Source organism: Mustela lutreola, chromosome 1 (genome assembly GCF_030435805.1).
Source record: "Mustela lutreola isolate mMusLut2 chromosome 1, mMusLut2.pri, whole genome shotgun sequence".
NCBI lineage: Eukaryota > Metazoa > Chordata > Mammalia > Carnivora > Mustelidae > Mustela > Mustela lutreola.
In genome coordinates this window covers 102797228-102815184 of record NC_081290.1, presented here as the reverse complement: position 1 = coordinate 102815184, position 17957 = coordinate 102797228, and the positions used below count along the sequence as shown (strand labels likewise).

The 17957-nt window shown below is 36.9% G+C and overlaps 2 protein-coding genes across 4 annotated transcripts in view; one reads left to right on the top strand and one right to left on the bottom strand.

The window, feature by feature from the left end:
- The window catches only part of TBCK (TBC1 domain containing kinase), a 211745-nt gene extending 195954 nt beyond the window's left edge, over nucleotides 1–15791 (bottom strand). The window contains exons 1-2 of one of the 2 annotated variants that reach the window (XM_059171534.1): nucleotides 15509–15791; nucleotides 8828–9048 (exon numbers count right to left, since the gene is read on the bottom strand). In XM_059171534.1, the coding sequence (XP_059027517.1) occupies nucleotides 8828–9020 (193 nt within the window). In that variant the 5' untranslated portion in view covers nucleotides 9021–9048; nucleotides 15509–15791. The remainder of the gene's footprint in view (nucleotides 1–8827; nucleotides 9049–15508) is intronic. The other variant, XM_059171529.1, reaches the window with a different exon arrangement.
- Nucleotides 15792–15997: 206 nt separating this feature from the next.
- Nucleotides 15998–17957, top strand: part of AIMP1 (aminoacyl tRNA synthetase complex interacting multifunctional protein 1) — a 32676-nt gene continuing 30716 nt past the window's right edge. The window contains exon 1 of one of the 2 annotated variants that reach the window (XM_059171507.1): nucleotides 15998–16146. In XM_059171507.1, coding sequence (XP_059027490.1) covers nucleotides 16145–16146 — 2 coding nt within the window. In that variant the 5' untranslated portion in view covers nucleotides 15998–16144. Of the gene's footprint in view, nucleotides 16174–17957 lie in introns of both variants that reach the window. The other variant, XM_059171517.1, reaches the window with a different exon arrangement.

The following is a 17957-nucleotide window of genomic DNA, read 5'->3' as shown; positions in this document are numbered from 1 at the left end:
AAAGCAGAGTTTGCCAAAGTTTTAGGATTCTATGGAACTCTGAACCATTATTTTATAATACAGTGGAGACATAATCCTTGGCAAAATATCAAAGTTTCTCCCGGAGGTAATGGAATGTACACCAAAACAATGTTTCCAATATGAACCATTTTTTCAAGAAATCATTAGAGAGTCTTCATCGTGAAACTCTGGACCACTGTTTGAAAATAACTTCTGTTTGTTATAAAACAATATAGTTTCACAGAATAAAATATGACAAAAATATCTGGGAATCACAATGTGCCAAACAAAAGTCAGCAATGTAGTGGCATTATTTATAAAAAACAAATGTGACACGAAGATGAACTTTAAAGAGTGGAACAAACAAGAACTGTGAAATAATCTTTCTTCTAACAAATATTTGATGAATGCCAAGTATCACTGTAGTGTAAATACAGCCTGAACTGTATGCTTTAGGTCAATGCTAAAAAACTGAAGAGAGTACAATATTAAGCAAGAAAGATTTAATAAAGGAGTTAATGAGGAGAAGAACTAGAAAAAAGATTTAAATAAAACTTTTTTAACTTAAAGAAAGGTAAATTGTGAGTGTGTTAGGTTATTAGATAACAGTAACTGTATCATTCTTTTGTTACAATAAAAATTGAGGCTAGCTCATCACTTTTTAAATATAGTATCTAAATAAATGTTTAGATAGTAAAATCGACAAATACAAATTCTGTTCTTAAAAACCAGTATTGTGGGGCACCTGGATGGCTCAGTGAGTTAAACCTCTGCCTTCGGCTCAGGTCATGGTCTCAGGGTCCTGGGATCAAGCCCTGGATTGGGCTTTCTGCTCAGCAGAGAGCCTGCTTCCCCCTCTCTTTGCCTGCCTCTCTACCTGCCTCTCTGCCTACTTGTGATCTCTCTCTGTCAAACAAATGAATAAAATCTTTAAAAACAAAACAAAACAAACCAGTATTGTTACTAGGTTACCGGATGGTTAGTTTTATAAGTCAACAGAACTATGCTAAAGTTTTCAGTTACTCAAATGCTAATCTAGGTGTTACTATAAAAGTATATTGCTATGGGGGCACCTGGGTGGCTCAGTGGGTTAAAGCCTCTGCCTTTGGCTCAGGTCATGATCCCAGGGTCCTGGGATCAAGCCCCACATTGGGCTCTCTGCTGAGCGGAAAGCCTGCTTCCCTTCCTCTCTCTCTGCCTGCCTCTCTGCCCAATTGTGATCTCTGTCTGTCAAATAATAAAATAAATAAAATTTTTTAAAAAGTATATTGCTATAAATGATCAAGATCTATAATCACTTCAAGTAAGGAAGATTATCCTAGATAATGTGGGTGATTCTGAATTGAGACTTTTCTGAAGAAGAAGAAATTCTGCTCATGGACTGCAGCTTCAGCTTTTGTCCAAGTGTACAGCTTATCCTTGATAGCCCGCCCAACCCCATGGTCCTGAATATCCTACTGGTTCTATTTCTCTCATGAAACTCTGAACCAATAGACACACTAAAGTTGAAAGGTATATGCAGCTAGAGATATAGAATAAACTATAGGTCCTTAACAATGCTATTATTCTTTAACTGAATTTTCACATCTATTAATTAAAATAATTTTATTTTTTATTTTGCTAGCAGCCACTGAAAGATTTCTGGGTAAATAATGCCAAATAAGGGTCGTCTGGGTGGCTCAGTCAGTTAAGCCACTGCCTTCAGCTCAGGTCATGAGCCCAGGGTCCTGGGATCGAGTCCCACATTGGGCTCCTTGTTCAGCGGGGAGCCTGTTTCTCTCTGCCTCTGACTACAGTTCCGCTTGCTTGTGCACTCGCACACTCTCTCTCTCTCTTTGACAAATAAATAAATAAATAAATAAAATCTTTTTAAAAAATGCCAAATAAGATGGGAAGAGGGGTGCCTGGGTGGCTCAGTTGCCTAAATGTCTGCCTTTAGCTCAGGTCATGATCCTGGGGTCCTGGGATGGAGCCCCTTGTTGGGCTCCCTGTTCAGAAGGAAGCCTGCTCTCCCATTCTCCTTGCAGCTCCCCCTTCTTGTTCTCTCTCTAAATGGATAAATAAAATCTTTTCTAAAATAAACAAACAAACAAAAAAACCAAAGTGGGATGCATTATCATTTATAATTGTCATTCTGCTTCTAAACACTGCTGAGATATCAAGCTCAAAAGAAAAAAGAGAAAATGTATTAACTTAAATATTTTCATGCTTCATTTTTTTAAGATATTTTGATCAACTTTTTTTTTTAATAAATCATGTTCCTAAATTTTAATAAAATGGCCACTATTCTTGAGATTCAATACTTCATCCTGAGTTAGGAATAACTGACATCACCTTGAATCAGTTTTGAATAATCTACAGAAAACAGTGAAAGCCTGAATTCTGAGCTAACCTAACATGTGAAAACATGTTACTAAAATAGACCACATGTCACACATAACAGCAAGTGAGAATGGGAAGGTAGGGGAATTGACAATGACAAGATATGAGATAGCTGCATAGTAAGAACCAAATAAAAGGGGAAAAGAGAAACAAAATCAAAATTCTTTGAGGAGACAATGGAGTCCAAACCAAAATCATGTGGTGTTACATCATTAAGAAATACATGTTGTTCAAAGAGACTGTAGAAGGGAAATTTCTTCTATTTTTTCAACTTAATGTAACTGAAATTACAGGAATGCTTTGGAACAAACAGACCTTTATATAAACGTACTTTAATTCAGCAATTTATTCCTTATGCATACAATTTTTCAGGACAATGAACACTGCCAATATAAACAAGACAATCAAATTCCCTAACCTTTTGACAATCACTAATATCTTCATTCTAGGCAGCCAAACTTAAAATATATGACTACTATACATATCTATGACCCATGTTACCCTAGAAAAGAGGACTACTGAGATGTAGGAGCAGGGGAAGCAGAGTAACCAGCAATATGGGACTACCCAGATTATTGAGCAAGCTTCAACACTAACAGAGTCTAATAGTGTCTAAGGAGATCATTTTCTACCTGACACTGATAACTAAAAAGAAAAAGGGATTACGTCATAAGGTTCTCCCAAGTTCAGTGTTTACAGAGGCTCAGTTAGGTAGAGGGAGGAAAACAAGGAGCTCAAGAAACATCTAGGACAATTAAATGAAATATTCCAAGAAAACAAAATCTAGGGAGAACTGGATAGAAGCTAAGAGTCCAGTCAGATGATGTGAAGATCTGCATAGGCTTCCAGACACAGTGGAAAAAAATAAAAAAGTCACTTTAGGATACAAGAATGAAGAAATCCTAAGAACTAAGTGGCAAGAGTTTGGGAAGACAGGCTACTTCAAAACTGCAGATGGAAAACAGCAACACTAATTATGGTTACCAACTACAAATGATAATGAGGATCTAATACTATTTCCAAGCTTTGCTTGGAGTGGTTTTGACATTGGGCAGATGTAACAACTGTAAATTCTTCAGAATTTGTAATTAGATTGGTAGTGGTGGAAAAGGTGATTGAGACATTCAGGTATTGACAATATATATCAATTGTTCAGTGATATAAATACTCCAAATGATTCCTATAATTTCAAAATATTTAATTAATGTCACTGAAGCCATTCATCAAATAAAAACTTCGGCAAAGAAAAAAAAAGTTTTAAAAAAACAACAAACTTGCCAAAAGTTCCTTTCTAAACATTTGGCAAATGGCTAGAGCTGTCTATAAGGTCTCCTGTGGGTACAGCTACCATTTGTCTTCATGGCTATATATAGGCAAATCAGAAAAAGCACCTCTTCTCTCAGAATGAAATAGAGAAAAAGACTTCAGCTCTTCCTTATTGCATTAGCTAGAAGGTTTTGTGCAAAACTCTACAGTTCAGTGGCTCTGAATGTGGGTCTCTGGATTGGTAAATACATGATATGGCACACCTGTAGATACTGGTCAAATCAACTTTGGAGGGCTTACTGCCTACATTAGAATTTCTCCAGATCGTCTTTAAGTAAAGAAGAAAAATTCTCTCCATGTAGTTGATACTCTGCATAAGTGCTTTTAAACCCTTTCTTTACATTATGAATCCTTTTTGAGAATCTGATTAAAACTTGGACTCATTATCCAAAAAATGGTTGTGTATAGATGTACACACACACACAATTGTCTATATAATTTCAAGATCCATAGATTTCCTTATGCCCATTCATAGGCCCCTGTGGCCCTCAAGTGCTATTTCAAATGGCCAAATTTATTTTACCTAATGCTCACCACAGAAAAATTGGGACAAGAGGCTACAGAGGTTTCCACTCAGAGATCAACACAAGAAAGAAAAATAAAGCAAATTTAGCCAGATGTGTTGAGAACACTGCCCATAATAACAAATATCTCAGATCCCCATAACATAGAAGTTTCTATATAATATCTCTATATATCACCTGAACATACAATATATTATATGAGCATTATGAACCTTGCAACTGATAATTTTTCCAGATTTAAGTAAAAATTTAGAAATTAATTTCTTAATATGCTGCTTCATTATGAATGTAATTTGAAGCAGATTAATTTCCTTCTTTGCCTTGACCTATAAGAAGTCAACAAAAAAAATTTATAGTCCATGTGAAGAAACTAAGAATTAATATTATCACTTATTATCTTACACTGTTTGCTTTCTCCCCATCCTGATTATATTTTTTCATGTATATACTGTATACACAAAATATTATGTATATGTACATATAATATTGTACGTATGTCAATTTTTAAAGAAAAATTATAATATGAAATGTAAATTCCTTTAAAAAGAATAAAAATGGGGGTGCCTGGGTGGCTCAGTGGGTTAAGCTTCTGCCTTCGGCTCAGGTCATGATCTCAGGGTTCTGGGATCGAGCCCCACATTGGGTTCTCTGCTCAGCAGGGAGCCTGCTCCGCCCACCCACCCCCCACCTCTCTCCCTGCTTGTGATCTCTGTCTGTCAAATAAATAAATAAAAATCTTTAAAAAAAGAATAAAAATGATTATGAATAATATTAAGATTTGCTTTCTTAGGAATATGTCAACAGTAAAAGGCCAGCACATCTCTTGAAAATCTGCTATTCCTTTAGGCCACTGGTACCATTAAAATAAATGAAAGTAAATAAAACTTCACAGACAGAAAAGCTACCCTGCTGTGTTCTGGTCTCCTATCCCACTAAAACTCTCTATATGGGGGTGCCTGGGTGGCTCAATTGTTAGGCGTCTGCCTTGGGCTCAGGTCATGATCCCCGGATCTTGGGGAATGAGCTTACATTGGGCTCCTTGCTTGGCAGGAGGCCTGCTTCTCCCTCTCCCACTCCCCCTGCTTGTGTTCCCTCTCTCATTGTATCTCTCTATGTCAAATAAAATCTTTTAAAAAAATTAAAATAAAATAAAAAAATAAAACTATAGGAGTCTGATGAATATCTCCATTCTTCAATATAGAACTCAACATTGTTTCATTTGTACTCCCATAGCATAGCATAGCACATTGTACATCATCTGCTGTAAAACTACTACTATATTAAGATTATGTTTATATTTTTTTCCTCAACTATTTCTAGAGGGATCTTATCTTATTCATCATATATCTGGCATCTAGCACAAGGGGGGCCATAATATTAGGCATAAGACTGTTAAAGTATTTTAACACCAGTGGGCTGGCATTTTGTATGCCAAAGCACAGGTAAAAATGCCAGAGTAGACAAGAAAGACTGGTTCCTAAACAAATCTTCAACTCATCAACATCTTTAAATTAAAACTACATTGAGATATCACCTTACACCAGTTAGAATGGCCAAAATTAGCAAGACAGGAAACAACATGTGTTGGAGAGGATGTGGAAAAAGGGGAATCCTCTTACACTGTTGGTGGGAATGCAAGTTGGTGCAGACTCTTTGGAGAACAGTGTGGAGATTCCTCAAGAAATTAAAAATAGAACTTCCCTATGACCCTGCCATTGCACTCCTGGGTATTTACCCCAAAGATACAGATGTAGTGAAAAGAAGGGCCATCTGTACCCCAATGTTCATAGCAGCAATGGCCACGGTCGCCAAACTGGAAAGAACCAAGATGCTCTTCAACAGACGAATGGATAAGGAAGATGTGGTCCATATACACTATGGATATTATGCCTCCATCAGAAAGGACGAATACCCAACTTTTGTAGCAACATGGATGGGACTGGAAGAGATTATGCTGAGTGAAATAAGTCAAGCAGAGAGAGTCAATTATCATATGGTTTCACTTATTTGTGGAGCATAACAAAAAGCATGGAGGACATGGGGAGTTAGAGAGAAGGGGGTTGGGGTAAATTGGAAGGGGAAGTGAATCATGAGACACTATGGACTCTGAAAAACAATCTGAGGGGTTTGAAATGGCAGGGGGGTGGGAGGTCGGGGTACCAGGTGGTGGGTATTATAGAGGGCACGGATTGCGTGGAGCACTGGGTGTGGTGAAAAAATAATGATACTGTTATGCTGAAAATAAATAAATGGAAAAAAAGAACAACAACTTTATTTCCATCCTGGTTTTCCGTTAGTTCTGCCCTCCAAGTTTATTCTTTGTGGAGAGCGACCCTTATGGCCTTAATAGGACCCCACCTACATTCCCTCTTAAAAGGTTAGGCCAAGGCTGGTCAAGGTTTGCTGATGTTTGTGAATAAATCAATCAAAGGCAATCTTGCATAGTAAAGAAGGTCCTAACAGAATAATGTATACTTTAACTTGTCTGTGTGTGTGAATGTGTATGTGTACATACATATGAATATGAAAAATCACAGTTTTTTATCATCTACAAGACAAATCTTTTTACCACCTTCTTTCTGAGACCTCCTGACATACCTAAATATTCAAGACACTAGATATATATATATATAACCCTATATATATATATAGGGTTAATTTTTACAAAGTATTTTGTTAGAAAAATTAAATACATTTCATTGAAATGCATTTAAAATAATTTTAAGCAATGGAATCTCAGCATGCAATTGAGTTTCCAAAAATAATTTTAAAATAGTTAAAATATTGCCACCATAAACATGTTTAGGGGTGGTATAAATTGGATAATTGTGTCTCTCCCCTCCACACCATTAATATGTTAAGATCTAATCCCCAGTGCAGTGGTGATTAGGGACCTTTGGGGTGGGACCTTTGGGAGATAATCAGGTCCTGAGTGCTCTGTGCGTTTGTTAAGAGACTGAGAGAACACCTTGACTTCATCGACCAGGTAAAGGTAATTGCCAATGAGGAAGTGTGCCTCACTAGATATGAATCTGCTGGTGCCTCAGTCTTGGACTTCCCAGCCTCTAGAACTGCGAGAAATAAATGTTTGTTGTTTATTAGGTTTATGATGTTTTGTCAAAGCAGTCCAAATGGACTAAGATATGGGATATGGAAGAACCTGAGTATATTACTAAAAATGCAGTAAATATCTTCCTGGTGAAACACTGACTTTTTAACCAATAGGATTCAACTTTTTTACTTTAGTTTTCTCAATTGAATTTTACATAAAAAGACTAAAGCACCTCCAAAAAAAAAAAAAAAAATTAGTGACTCCCTTTACATTTGGAAATAGCCCAAATTACTTTCAATCATAAAATACATTTAAATAGATACTTTCAAAATTTCTGACATGAGCACTTTCATTTTCTTTTTACAGAAGGAAAGAAATATGCTTAAGGATAGGTGGTTTTCCTGAAAGAGAAAATTAAAAATACTTATTCTCAGATCTGAAAAACACGAATCCCTCAAAATGTAGTCATTTGTTATTTTATTCACTCAACCAACATTTATTGAATGCCTCCTGTGTGCTCAGTGCAGTTCTGATTCTGAGGTTAGAGGTAAAAGTCATTAGCCCCCCCTTCTTTAAGATTTTATTTCTTTATTTTAGAGAGAGAGAACACACACACACATGCACATCCAGGCAGGTGGGGAAGAGGAGGAGAGGGAGAGAGAGAATCTCAAGCAGACTCCTGGCTGAATGTGGAACCCAACACAGGGCTCAATCCCAGGACTTGAGACCATGACAGGAGCCAAAACCAAGAGTCAGACACTTAACTGACAGTCACAGGGGTGCCCCGGTTTTGTCTTTTTTCTTCAAAAAACTAAGAATCCTCAGAAGAGACAAATTAAATAGAAAATAATAAAAACTCTGGAGTATTATGCCTCAATCAGAAAGCATGAATACCCAACTTTTGTAGCAACATGGATGGGACTGGAAGAGTGACTGCTGAGGGAACTAAGTCAAGCAGAGAGAGTCAATTATCATATGGTTTCACTTATTTGTGGAGCATAACAAATAGCATGGAGGACATGGGGAGTTAGAGAGGAGAAGGGAGTTGAGGGAAATTGGAAGGGGAGGTGAACCATGAGAGACTATGGACTCTGAAAAAGAATCTGAGGGTTTTGAAGGGGCGGGGGGTGGGAGGTTGGGGGATCAGGTGGTGGGTATTATAGAGGACACAGATTGCATGGAGCACTGGGTGTGATGCAAAAATAATGAATACTGTTATGCTGAAAAAATAAAAAATTAATTTAAAAAAGAAAATAATAAAAAATATGATAAAAGCTATAAAAAAAAATCTAAGGGACTAAACTCAGATTGTACAGAATGGAGCATAGTATAATCTGAGAGAGAAAACAGCAAGAGTATTAAACCAGGAATATGTGAGGGGCCAAGGCAGTCAGTAAAACTTGAAAGACTGAGTTTGGCTGGACTGAAGGTGAAGGGATGCCTGCACACACATACTGATTACTGTATGCAGGCACTGCATATCTGTAACCTAATCAAGGTAACAGAATAAAGGATGCAAAAACAGAAAAAAAGAACAACTTACCATGCTTTCCCCTAGAAATATCCACATATTGGCAAAGTCTGGGATGGGTGATGGTCTTAAGGATTTGAAATCGCCCTAAAATTTTGATGGAATTTGGTGTGAGAGGAAGCCCATTGCTTCCACAAACATCGTGTGGCAGAGCCGAGGCAAAAAAAGTAAAGGCACCCATTTCAGCATCCTTCAGGGGAAACATTTCCAAGTCCTAGGTCTTCTAAGATAACCTGGAAAAGGAGAGAATTTTATGACAGATCAACCAAAAATTAAGCCAGTGTTTTCTCACCTTAAATATGATCAATAATATATAACTTGGAGGAAAATGCCAATCAGAACACTTCACAGTAAAAAAAATTTAAGTCAAAAAATTCCAAGATAATATCAAAGAGGAAAAACCACCTAATCACAAATTTACACTGTAGTTCTAAATCACAATCAAAGATTTTTCAATGGCATAAAAAGGAAAATATAGAACATTCTCTCTTCAATGACACCTGACATTTTTAAGAGTTTAGAGGAAGTCTGTTATTGCATAATTATATCAATAAGAATCTTCTCTTTACCTAAAGTTTGAACAGAGAAGAGACCATCAAGACTATTAAGAATTTTTCCTTCTCACAGAGTGAGTAAAGTCAGGAAAGAGGAAATATAGATACCAACCATTAAGTTAAATTATCAGGGACTCTATTTTAATAGTAGTAAAAATTAAACTAGATAACAGAGGCCTCTATAATGTTACTTAACTAATCAATTTTTGTTTTTGTGCTAAATACTTTACATGTGACTTGTTTTATTTTTTTAAAAGTTTTTATTTATTTGAGAGACAGTGGGAGCACAAACGGGTGGGGTGGGGGGAGAAGGGCAGAGGGAAAGGGAGAAGCAGGCTCTGCACTGTGGAACTTGATCCCAGGACCCCAGGGATCATGACCTGAGGCAAAGGCAGATGCTTAACCGACTGACTCACCCAGGAACTCCTATGTGTGACCTGACCTGTTTTAATTCTTTCAACAACTTTCACAGATGTTACTGCCTCCGGTTTATAGATGTTTCACACACACACACACACACACACACACACACACACACACACACACACACATTCTGAGTGGTCCTATTGACATGGCCTCCAAAGCAAATAATGCCCCAGACAAAGTAACCTGGAGATTAAGGAACTTGCTCCAGAGCAATCTGAATCACATTAAGGTAATCACAACAAAAATGGTCCCTAGGCAAGGAGTTAAGGAAGTCTGTCTGAGAGCTTTGTGTATATGGATAAGCTTATTGACTGCTGTACTCTGCTTTAGAGGGTAGATAGTTGGATTTTAACTGGGGTCCTACAAATTCTAGAATTAATAATAGTTTGCTTTTGTTACCTTTGCCCATACCAGCTTTTTACTGTAATTCTCACACAGTTGGTTTAATTTCAAGGGAAGAGATTTAACTTTTTTTCCTTTGAGGGTAAACAACTACCTAGTATTGGAGAGGACCAGTGACAGAGTTAACTCTTTTATTTTTCATGCCTTTAAATTACCGTTCTCATTTCAAACCTTCTTTTGACTTATGATCCCCCTTATTTCTGCTTCTCTGATCTGAAGGCTCTGAATCTGAGGGGGCCCAATGCACCTCTTGACTATAAGATAGGTTGTAGCTTCTTTCTTTTGCTTTTTATGACAATACTCCTCTGTATGCAACTCTGAAATAATGAACTATCCAGGAATTATGAGATAGTTGAAGAAAGACTATATTTTAACAGGCAAAGAATAAAATAAACAAATTAAAAAATCTGCCCTGGAGGCAACTGGAATAACTTATGGCAAAGAAAACAAAAACCAAAACCAGCTGAAATATATTTAAAAAGATTTGAGACAACATTATATCAGGATGTATGGAAAAATATTTTCACAGAAGAGTAAAAAAGGAATTGCTGATACAGATGAACAACCTCATTAATATCCACGAAGCTGTTCATTGAAACTACATGAGAACTTATACCTGCCAGATAGTAAAAGTTAAATTTGATAATATATAATGTTAGGAAGATATGAAGAAGTAGCATGTAAACTAATATAATCATTTGGAAAACAGTCTGACACTATTTTGCTATTCCATTCCTGCAGAAACTCCATCACACATTCAGAAAGGGATACATATGAGAAAGATCAGCATGATATCGCTCCTATTATTCCCAAACTAGAAACTTAAATGTCCCAAGACAGGTGACTGGTTAAGTAAATTGCAACACATTCATCTGCTAGAAGAATATACATGAAAGAAAACAAGCATATTGTAAAAACATTTAATAGCATAGATGAATCTAGAAATATAACCTCAAGTAGGAAAAAGACAGCACATAAAATGTGTGTCAATATTCATAATATTCAACAAGAAAAGCTAAATAATCTAAATAATAATTAAGGCATATGTTCATATGAGATAATATTATATTTAAAAAGTGAAGGAATAATAATAATAGTAGTAAAACCTGAGGATAGGGTTATACCTGTATGCTGGAGTGAGATTAGGGAAGAACCCATAACAAGCTTTAAAAATCTTGAGTAATACATTAGTTCTTAATAGGCAGATTAATGGGTGTTCATATTATTATGCTCCATAATTTATATATTCTGTAACTATATATGTATGTGCTATAAACCAAATATTTCATATTTTTTTAAATTTTAAGATGAAAAAATTTAAAAATACATGAATCAATTTTTAAGACCAAGAAAATCAATAGGGAAAGGACAGTTTTTAGCAAATGGTACTGGAACAACAAGATATACCTACGGAAAAAAAAAGTTAACTCAATTCCTACTATTACATCTATGAAAATCTGAGTTGGTTTATAGACCTAAATGTAACATAAAAGAATACCTTTGCAACCTTCGGGTTGTTAGACAGGATTAACAACAACAACAACAAAAAACACTAACCATAAAAGACAAACTGGATAAAGTAAACCTCACTGACATTAAAAAAATATGCACATCAAAAGGCACCCTTGAGAAAATGAAAATCCAAACTGAAGATAAGGAAAATGTTATTTTACTTATAAATAAATGTATTTATATCACATTATATTTATTTATGACATATTTACCAAATACATACATGTATATATATGTTATATATATGTGTGTGTGTGTATGATAGCAGACTTACATCCAGAATATATATACAATGCCTACAATTCAATAATAAAAAGAAAACAAGTCAATACAGAAATAGGCAAAAGTCTTGAACATATATTTTCACAAAAGAGAACATACAAATAGACAATAAGCATATGAAAAAGTTCTCAATCATTAATCATCAGGGGAATACAAAATTAAAACCACAAAAACATGCAATTTCACATCTACCAAAATGGCTAAAATCAGAATGACTGGAAATACCAAGTGTTGAGGAAAATGTGAAACTGGAGGTGATACACTGCTGCTGGTGGGAGTGTAGAAATGACACAAGAACTTTGGAAAACTTTCTGGAAAGCATTCTAAAGTTGAAAACACCCTAAGCTTATGACTCAGAAATCCCACTCCTACTAGGTATTTACTCAAGAAAAATGAAAATATTTGTCTATAAAACTTCTTATATGAGAATGTTCATAGTAGTTCTTATTTACAACCACCCTGGATTGGAAGCAATGCAAACGTCACACAAGTAAATGGATAAATAAGTTGTGGCTTATTCATTCAATAGAATTCTACTCAACAACAACAGAAAAGGAACAAACATGCCAAAATATACGTATCTCAAATACATTGTGTTGCTGAAAGTAACCCTAGATGAGTTCATATTGTATGACTAACGTTTAAATGTAGTTTCAGAACTATACTTCTAGAGTGATAAAAATGAGTACATAGTGTGTTGGGCAGGGAGGATGAGATCAGACAGTGAAACATAGTAAATTTTTGGGAATAATGAAAATGATCTATTTCTGCCACATGAGTGTTTACTTGTACCCAAACTCATCAAACTACTCACTTAAAATCAATGCATTTTAACATATGTACATTTTACTTAATAAAAAATAAAAAATGAAATAAAATTAAGATATTATAAGAAAGGAAAAATTAAAAATGACTGGGAATTAAATGATTACCAAGTTATAAAGAGGTGTTGGAAAATAAAGCTGAGACAACTGCTCAGAATATGGAACAAAAAGCAAATAGATAAAAACATTAAGAGGAAAGATAATAGACATAGTGAATCAAACCAAAAATCCAAAAACCACCTTACAGAAGTTTCAAAAAGAGAACAGAGAAAAAAAGGGAGAATAAATTATGAAAGAATAGGCAAAACTTCCCCACAGTTGAAGGGAAATAAGTACTTAAAATTAAAAAGGCTTATAATATTAACGAGGATAAATGAAAATACCCACACTGAGACATTTATCCTAGCTCCTTTCAATGAGTTCATTACAAGAAGAATAAACTCACAAGGCATATCGTCATAAATTTTCAAAGCATCATGCAAAACTAAAATTCTTTAATCACTGCAGAAGAAAACAAATAGTTCAGACAGCAACAAATTAAGGTAAGACTGTCATTCTCATCATTTCATGAGCAATAGTGGAAGTCAGAAGACAACAAAATCTTGTGAGCCCTAAAGAGACATAATTCTGTTCCTATACCGTGCCAAACTATCAATCTTAATAATTGCAAAAAATAATTTACAGCCATATGAACATTAAAAAATAAAATTATTATCCACATACCTTTTATGAATAAGTATCTTAGGATATATTCTACCAAAAGAGGAGAAAAACAAATAACAGAATATGTGTGGTTAAGAAGCAATGTAACTTACCAGAATGTAATCTGTTCAAATTAAACAGAAAGTGATTGAGCTTCAAGGGGAACATCCTCAAGCACAGAAATGGAATGGAAGCTTCTCAAACAAAGAATGAGAGGACATGGTGAAGAAAGCACGTGATGGGAGGACTTGGTGAAAAAAGCACATGTACCTTTCTCCCAAAAGAAAACAGAAAGTCCTTTGTAAAAGTGAGGAAAGGTTAAAACTAAACAGGAAGTATACTATCCAAAAAAATAAATCACACTTAACTACAGAATAACTTTTTGTCATCATACAAGAAAGAAGAAATCAACTTGATGTTAATATTACAAGTCTTCTCCTTAGTGTGGCATAGGGTCATGAAATTAAGACATTGGGAAGGAAATGTATCATGGCATACTTTTTGGCCCTGGATTTAGGAATATTTACAAACTCATACTATAACATTTTATTGTTTTTTAGCACATAAAAAAGCCATAAAAATTGTAGTTAAGAAATATAATGTAAATACTATTAACATTGACAATTGACAACGTGTAAGTAAAGGTCCAGATAAGGGAGGATGGGAGTGGTGGATGTAGTTTCTGCAGTGATAAAGGTGGTAGAGTCATTACTTTCCTCATTTTACCAAATAAGGAACCCAAATATATTTTTGAAAATTGACATGAAAAAATAATTTATATATACTACTTAAAATTATAACATTAACCAATATGAAAACTAAAAATTGTAATAACTATTCAAAACTTTGGAGGAGAGAGGTTGGGGATAGTTTGAGTTACCTTAAGAAGTCAATTAAAAAAAAAGAATGAGCATTTCAACTTAAAGTTAGGAAAGGTTAAAAGTGGTCACTTCTGACAAAGAGGACTAAGGGTAGAGAGGGAGACACTATTATCATTTTATTATGCAATCCTTCTATATTATACTATTTGACTTTCAATTAGATGGCCTCTATCAGACAACTGAAAATCAAATAACCAAATAAAGAAAATGCAAATTCTTCAAAAAGATAAGATACTGGTTAGCATAAAACATTTCATCAATGTTCCACTTCAACTACCGCCTAGATGGGTGCACATCAAAAGGTTCATATATACAAAATACACACATAGATTTGCTCACATTTGGTGAGTGGAAGAAAGTTAATAAAAAAAAAAAAGACATCTGAGGCGAGAGATTAGTTGAGTAAAAAGAATGTAAGGAGGGGACTTTGAAAATTTATTCATTCAACAAGTATCTTGAACGTATTTTAAGTCAGGTGTTTTTCCAGCTACCCAGCAAAGGACAGTGATGAAGATGCAATCCCTGCCCTCAAAGAACTTGGAGTCAAAAGGGCTTGGGACAGAAGATGCCGATTTCACCATGAGTAGTTCACACATTTCTTCAATGGGGGAATAATACTAGTTCATTTATTTTATATACATTCCCTCAAAAAAGTTGTCTTTCCGTCCCAAATAAAACCAGGAACCAAGAGGCCTTGGAAAGCAACCACTGACAAGTCCTATTTACATTCTCCCACTCCACAGGGAATGTTACTTCTCGACAATTGACTAAACCTTTGAAACCAGAAACAAAATCCAGACTTTGTATCTATGTTGAGTAATGGAGAGCTGATTCCACATTCTCTAGCCTCCTCTTTAAAGCTTCTTTTGAAGCAGTGATGCAGTGGTCACTCTCAAGTAGCTGCCTACAGTTCCCAAAGGACTCAGGTCAACGTGCGGAGGGCGGAAAGGCGAACATTAGCTAGGTCTGGGCGCAGTTTTCAGCAGCAAGCAGCTCCACAGGTTGGCTCCCCTTACTGTGGGATAAGCCGGGCCACTCGCTGCACCTGACTTTCCTCTACTCCCACCAGCCCCACCCACTACGACACACAAAACTGACAAACCCAAATACCTGCCTCTGAGTCTGGGGACGCAGGCGGACACAAACACAAGGGGATGGAGCGTCTACACAGGGCCCCAGCCTGTCGCAGTGGCTGCTGCTGCCGCCGCTACTGCTTAGTGTACCAGACCCTGCATTTCGGGTGCTTCTATAAAAGAAGCCGCTCCTGGAGCGCTAGGATTGCCCTTTGCCTGCTAGCTAGATCCGCCGAAATTTCCAGCTCGGGATCTAGCCAGGAGCGCGAGTCGGACTCTCTCCACTGACAGCTTCCAGCTTTCCCCGCCCCCACCTTCAATTCAGTCGGCGGTTTCTTTTGACCTCACAACTTCCACGACACAAGGTTGAGGAAAGACCCAGACGCCCAGCGTTTTGCCCCTCGCCCAAGCTGATGACAAAATGTAGCCACCAACGAAGAAAGGGGGGGATTACATTATTGGCTAAGGAAACAAAAGACGGAGAGAGTGGTGTGGCTGCGCACAGGAAGGGGGAGACAGAATTTAGAGTTAAATCGGTGGTACGCTCAGGCGTTTGGTGGGGACACCTCTTTGGGTCCTTTCTCCGTGCTGTCGTGTGCGGGAGGCTGTCCCTTACGGCTCCATGCTGAGGCTGCCCTGGTGAGGGTCGCCAGGTTGCTCTGTACGCCGATTCATGTGAGTGACGCCCGCTGGGGGTCCCGGGTAGGCGAGTTGAGATCGAAGGAGTTCCCCTTCCCTTATTCGACGTGGCGAGATAGGACCTGGCATTCCGATACGAGTGGGAAATAACGCTCATTCCCACACCGATCTTGGCCTGTGGAAGTAGAGAACAGCTCGGGACCTTTTGAAGGAAACATGTTTGAGAAATGGGATGCAGGGCTGAGGGAAAGGATGCTCCTGGAAAAGATAGATTCACAAACACGTCTACTGTTGCGTTTGCGCGCGCGCCGGTGTTGTGAAAGGACTGGGGTGGGAGTGGGGCAGGAATTAATCCCTCGAGTAGGTAAGCTGCCACTATGTTTCCGGCACTGTTTCAGGCATTGGGTAAAGAGCAGTGAACAAAACAGAAACTCCTGTCTTCCCGTAATCACATTTTATTGGTGAAGGCACATCCTAAACACAATTAAGAAGAACATGGCATATTGTGGATTGTAATGGGCGTTGAGGAGAAAAATAATACCGCAGAGGAGGGGGTAGTTTGAAATTTTTGTGTAGTCAGGGAAAGTCTTGCTGAAAAGACGACTTTTCAATGACATCATTGAGAGAACTAACCATACATATGTCTTGGGGGAAGTGTAGTCAGCTAGAGACACTTGCCATTACAAAGGCCATGAAGCAGAAACTCGCCTGAAGAGCAAGGAAGCTTGTGGGTTAGAGTTGGGCGAAAGGGTTAAAGCTGGGGACAAAATCACAGAAGGAACAAGTCATGAAGCATATTGAGGGCATCTAAGTTATTGGAGAGTTTGAGTTTTGAGCAGTGGACGGACATAAGCTGGCTTCCTTTTAAAAAGGATCTTACTGGGTGCCATGGTGAATAGATTGGAAGGGGTGGGGTGGAAGAAAGACCAGTTTGGAGGCTTTTGTAGTAATCTAGAGGAGACACGATGGTGGCTGGAGTAGGCATGGTAAGAAATGGCTGGCCAGGTTCTAAGTGCTATTAGTTTAGATGTGCATGGATATTGGTGGATGATGTGTTCATTTAATTAGGATTGGGAAACACTTTAAAAATGAAGTGTAGTGTGAGTTTTGGAGGAACACGTTAAAATCACAGCTTTGCCGTTTAATATTCAAATTTGTAGTATTTGGGTTTTAATATTTGGATTTAGACCAGTTATGTAATTTCTCTGAAATTTTCTATAAAATGGAATTGTTATCCCACAGGGTTCTAAAGCTTAAATAACCCTGTATGTAATGTGCCTGGCCCATTAAAGTAGTGGCTGTTGTTATTAGCTGTGTTCTTGGATAAGAAATGGGAAAAAGTACTGAGTGCCTCTGTGGATGGAAAGGGATGGTTAAACCCTATTGAAGAAAGTCTGAGAGACCTAGACATACCCTTTTTAAAAATTTTATGCATATGTCACTGGACAGAAAGATTCTGTTATGTTAATGGTCAGAGTACCTGAAATAACATGGACTGTCTTCTCATAGCCATTCACTCTAGGCAATCCCCTCTTAGCCATCCCTAAAGCCCTCCAGGACTCCCTGTACCTTTATGAGTAAAGGGGAAGAACACATTCTGTTGAGTACAGAAAAACAAGAATAAAAACAAATTTCCAGTTGTAAAATGAGTAAGAGATATAATGTACAGCGTTGTGACTATAGTTAAAAAATACTGTATTTGAGTATTTGGAAATAGGTGGGAGAGTGGATCTTGAAGTTTCTCCTTACAAGAAAAAAATCTTTGTAACTATGATGAAGGTTATTAAATGGGCTAATGTGATCATTTTGCAGTTTATATAAATATGGAGTCTTGTGCATCTACAGCT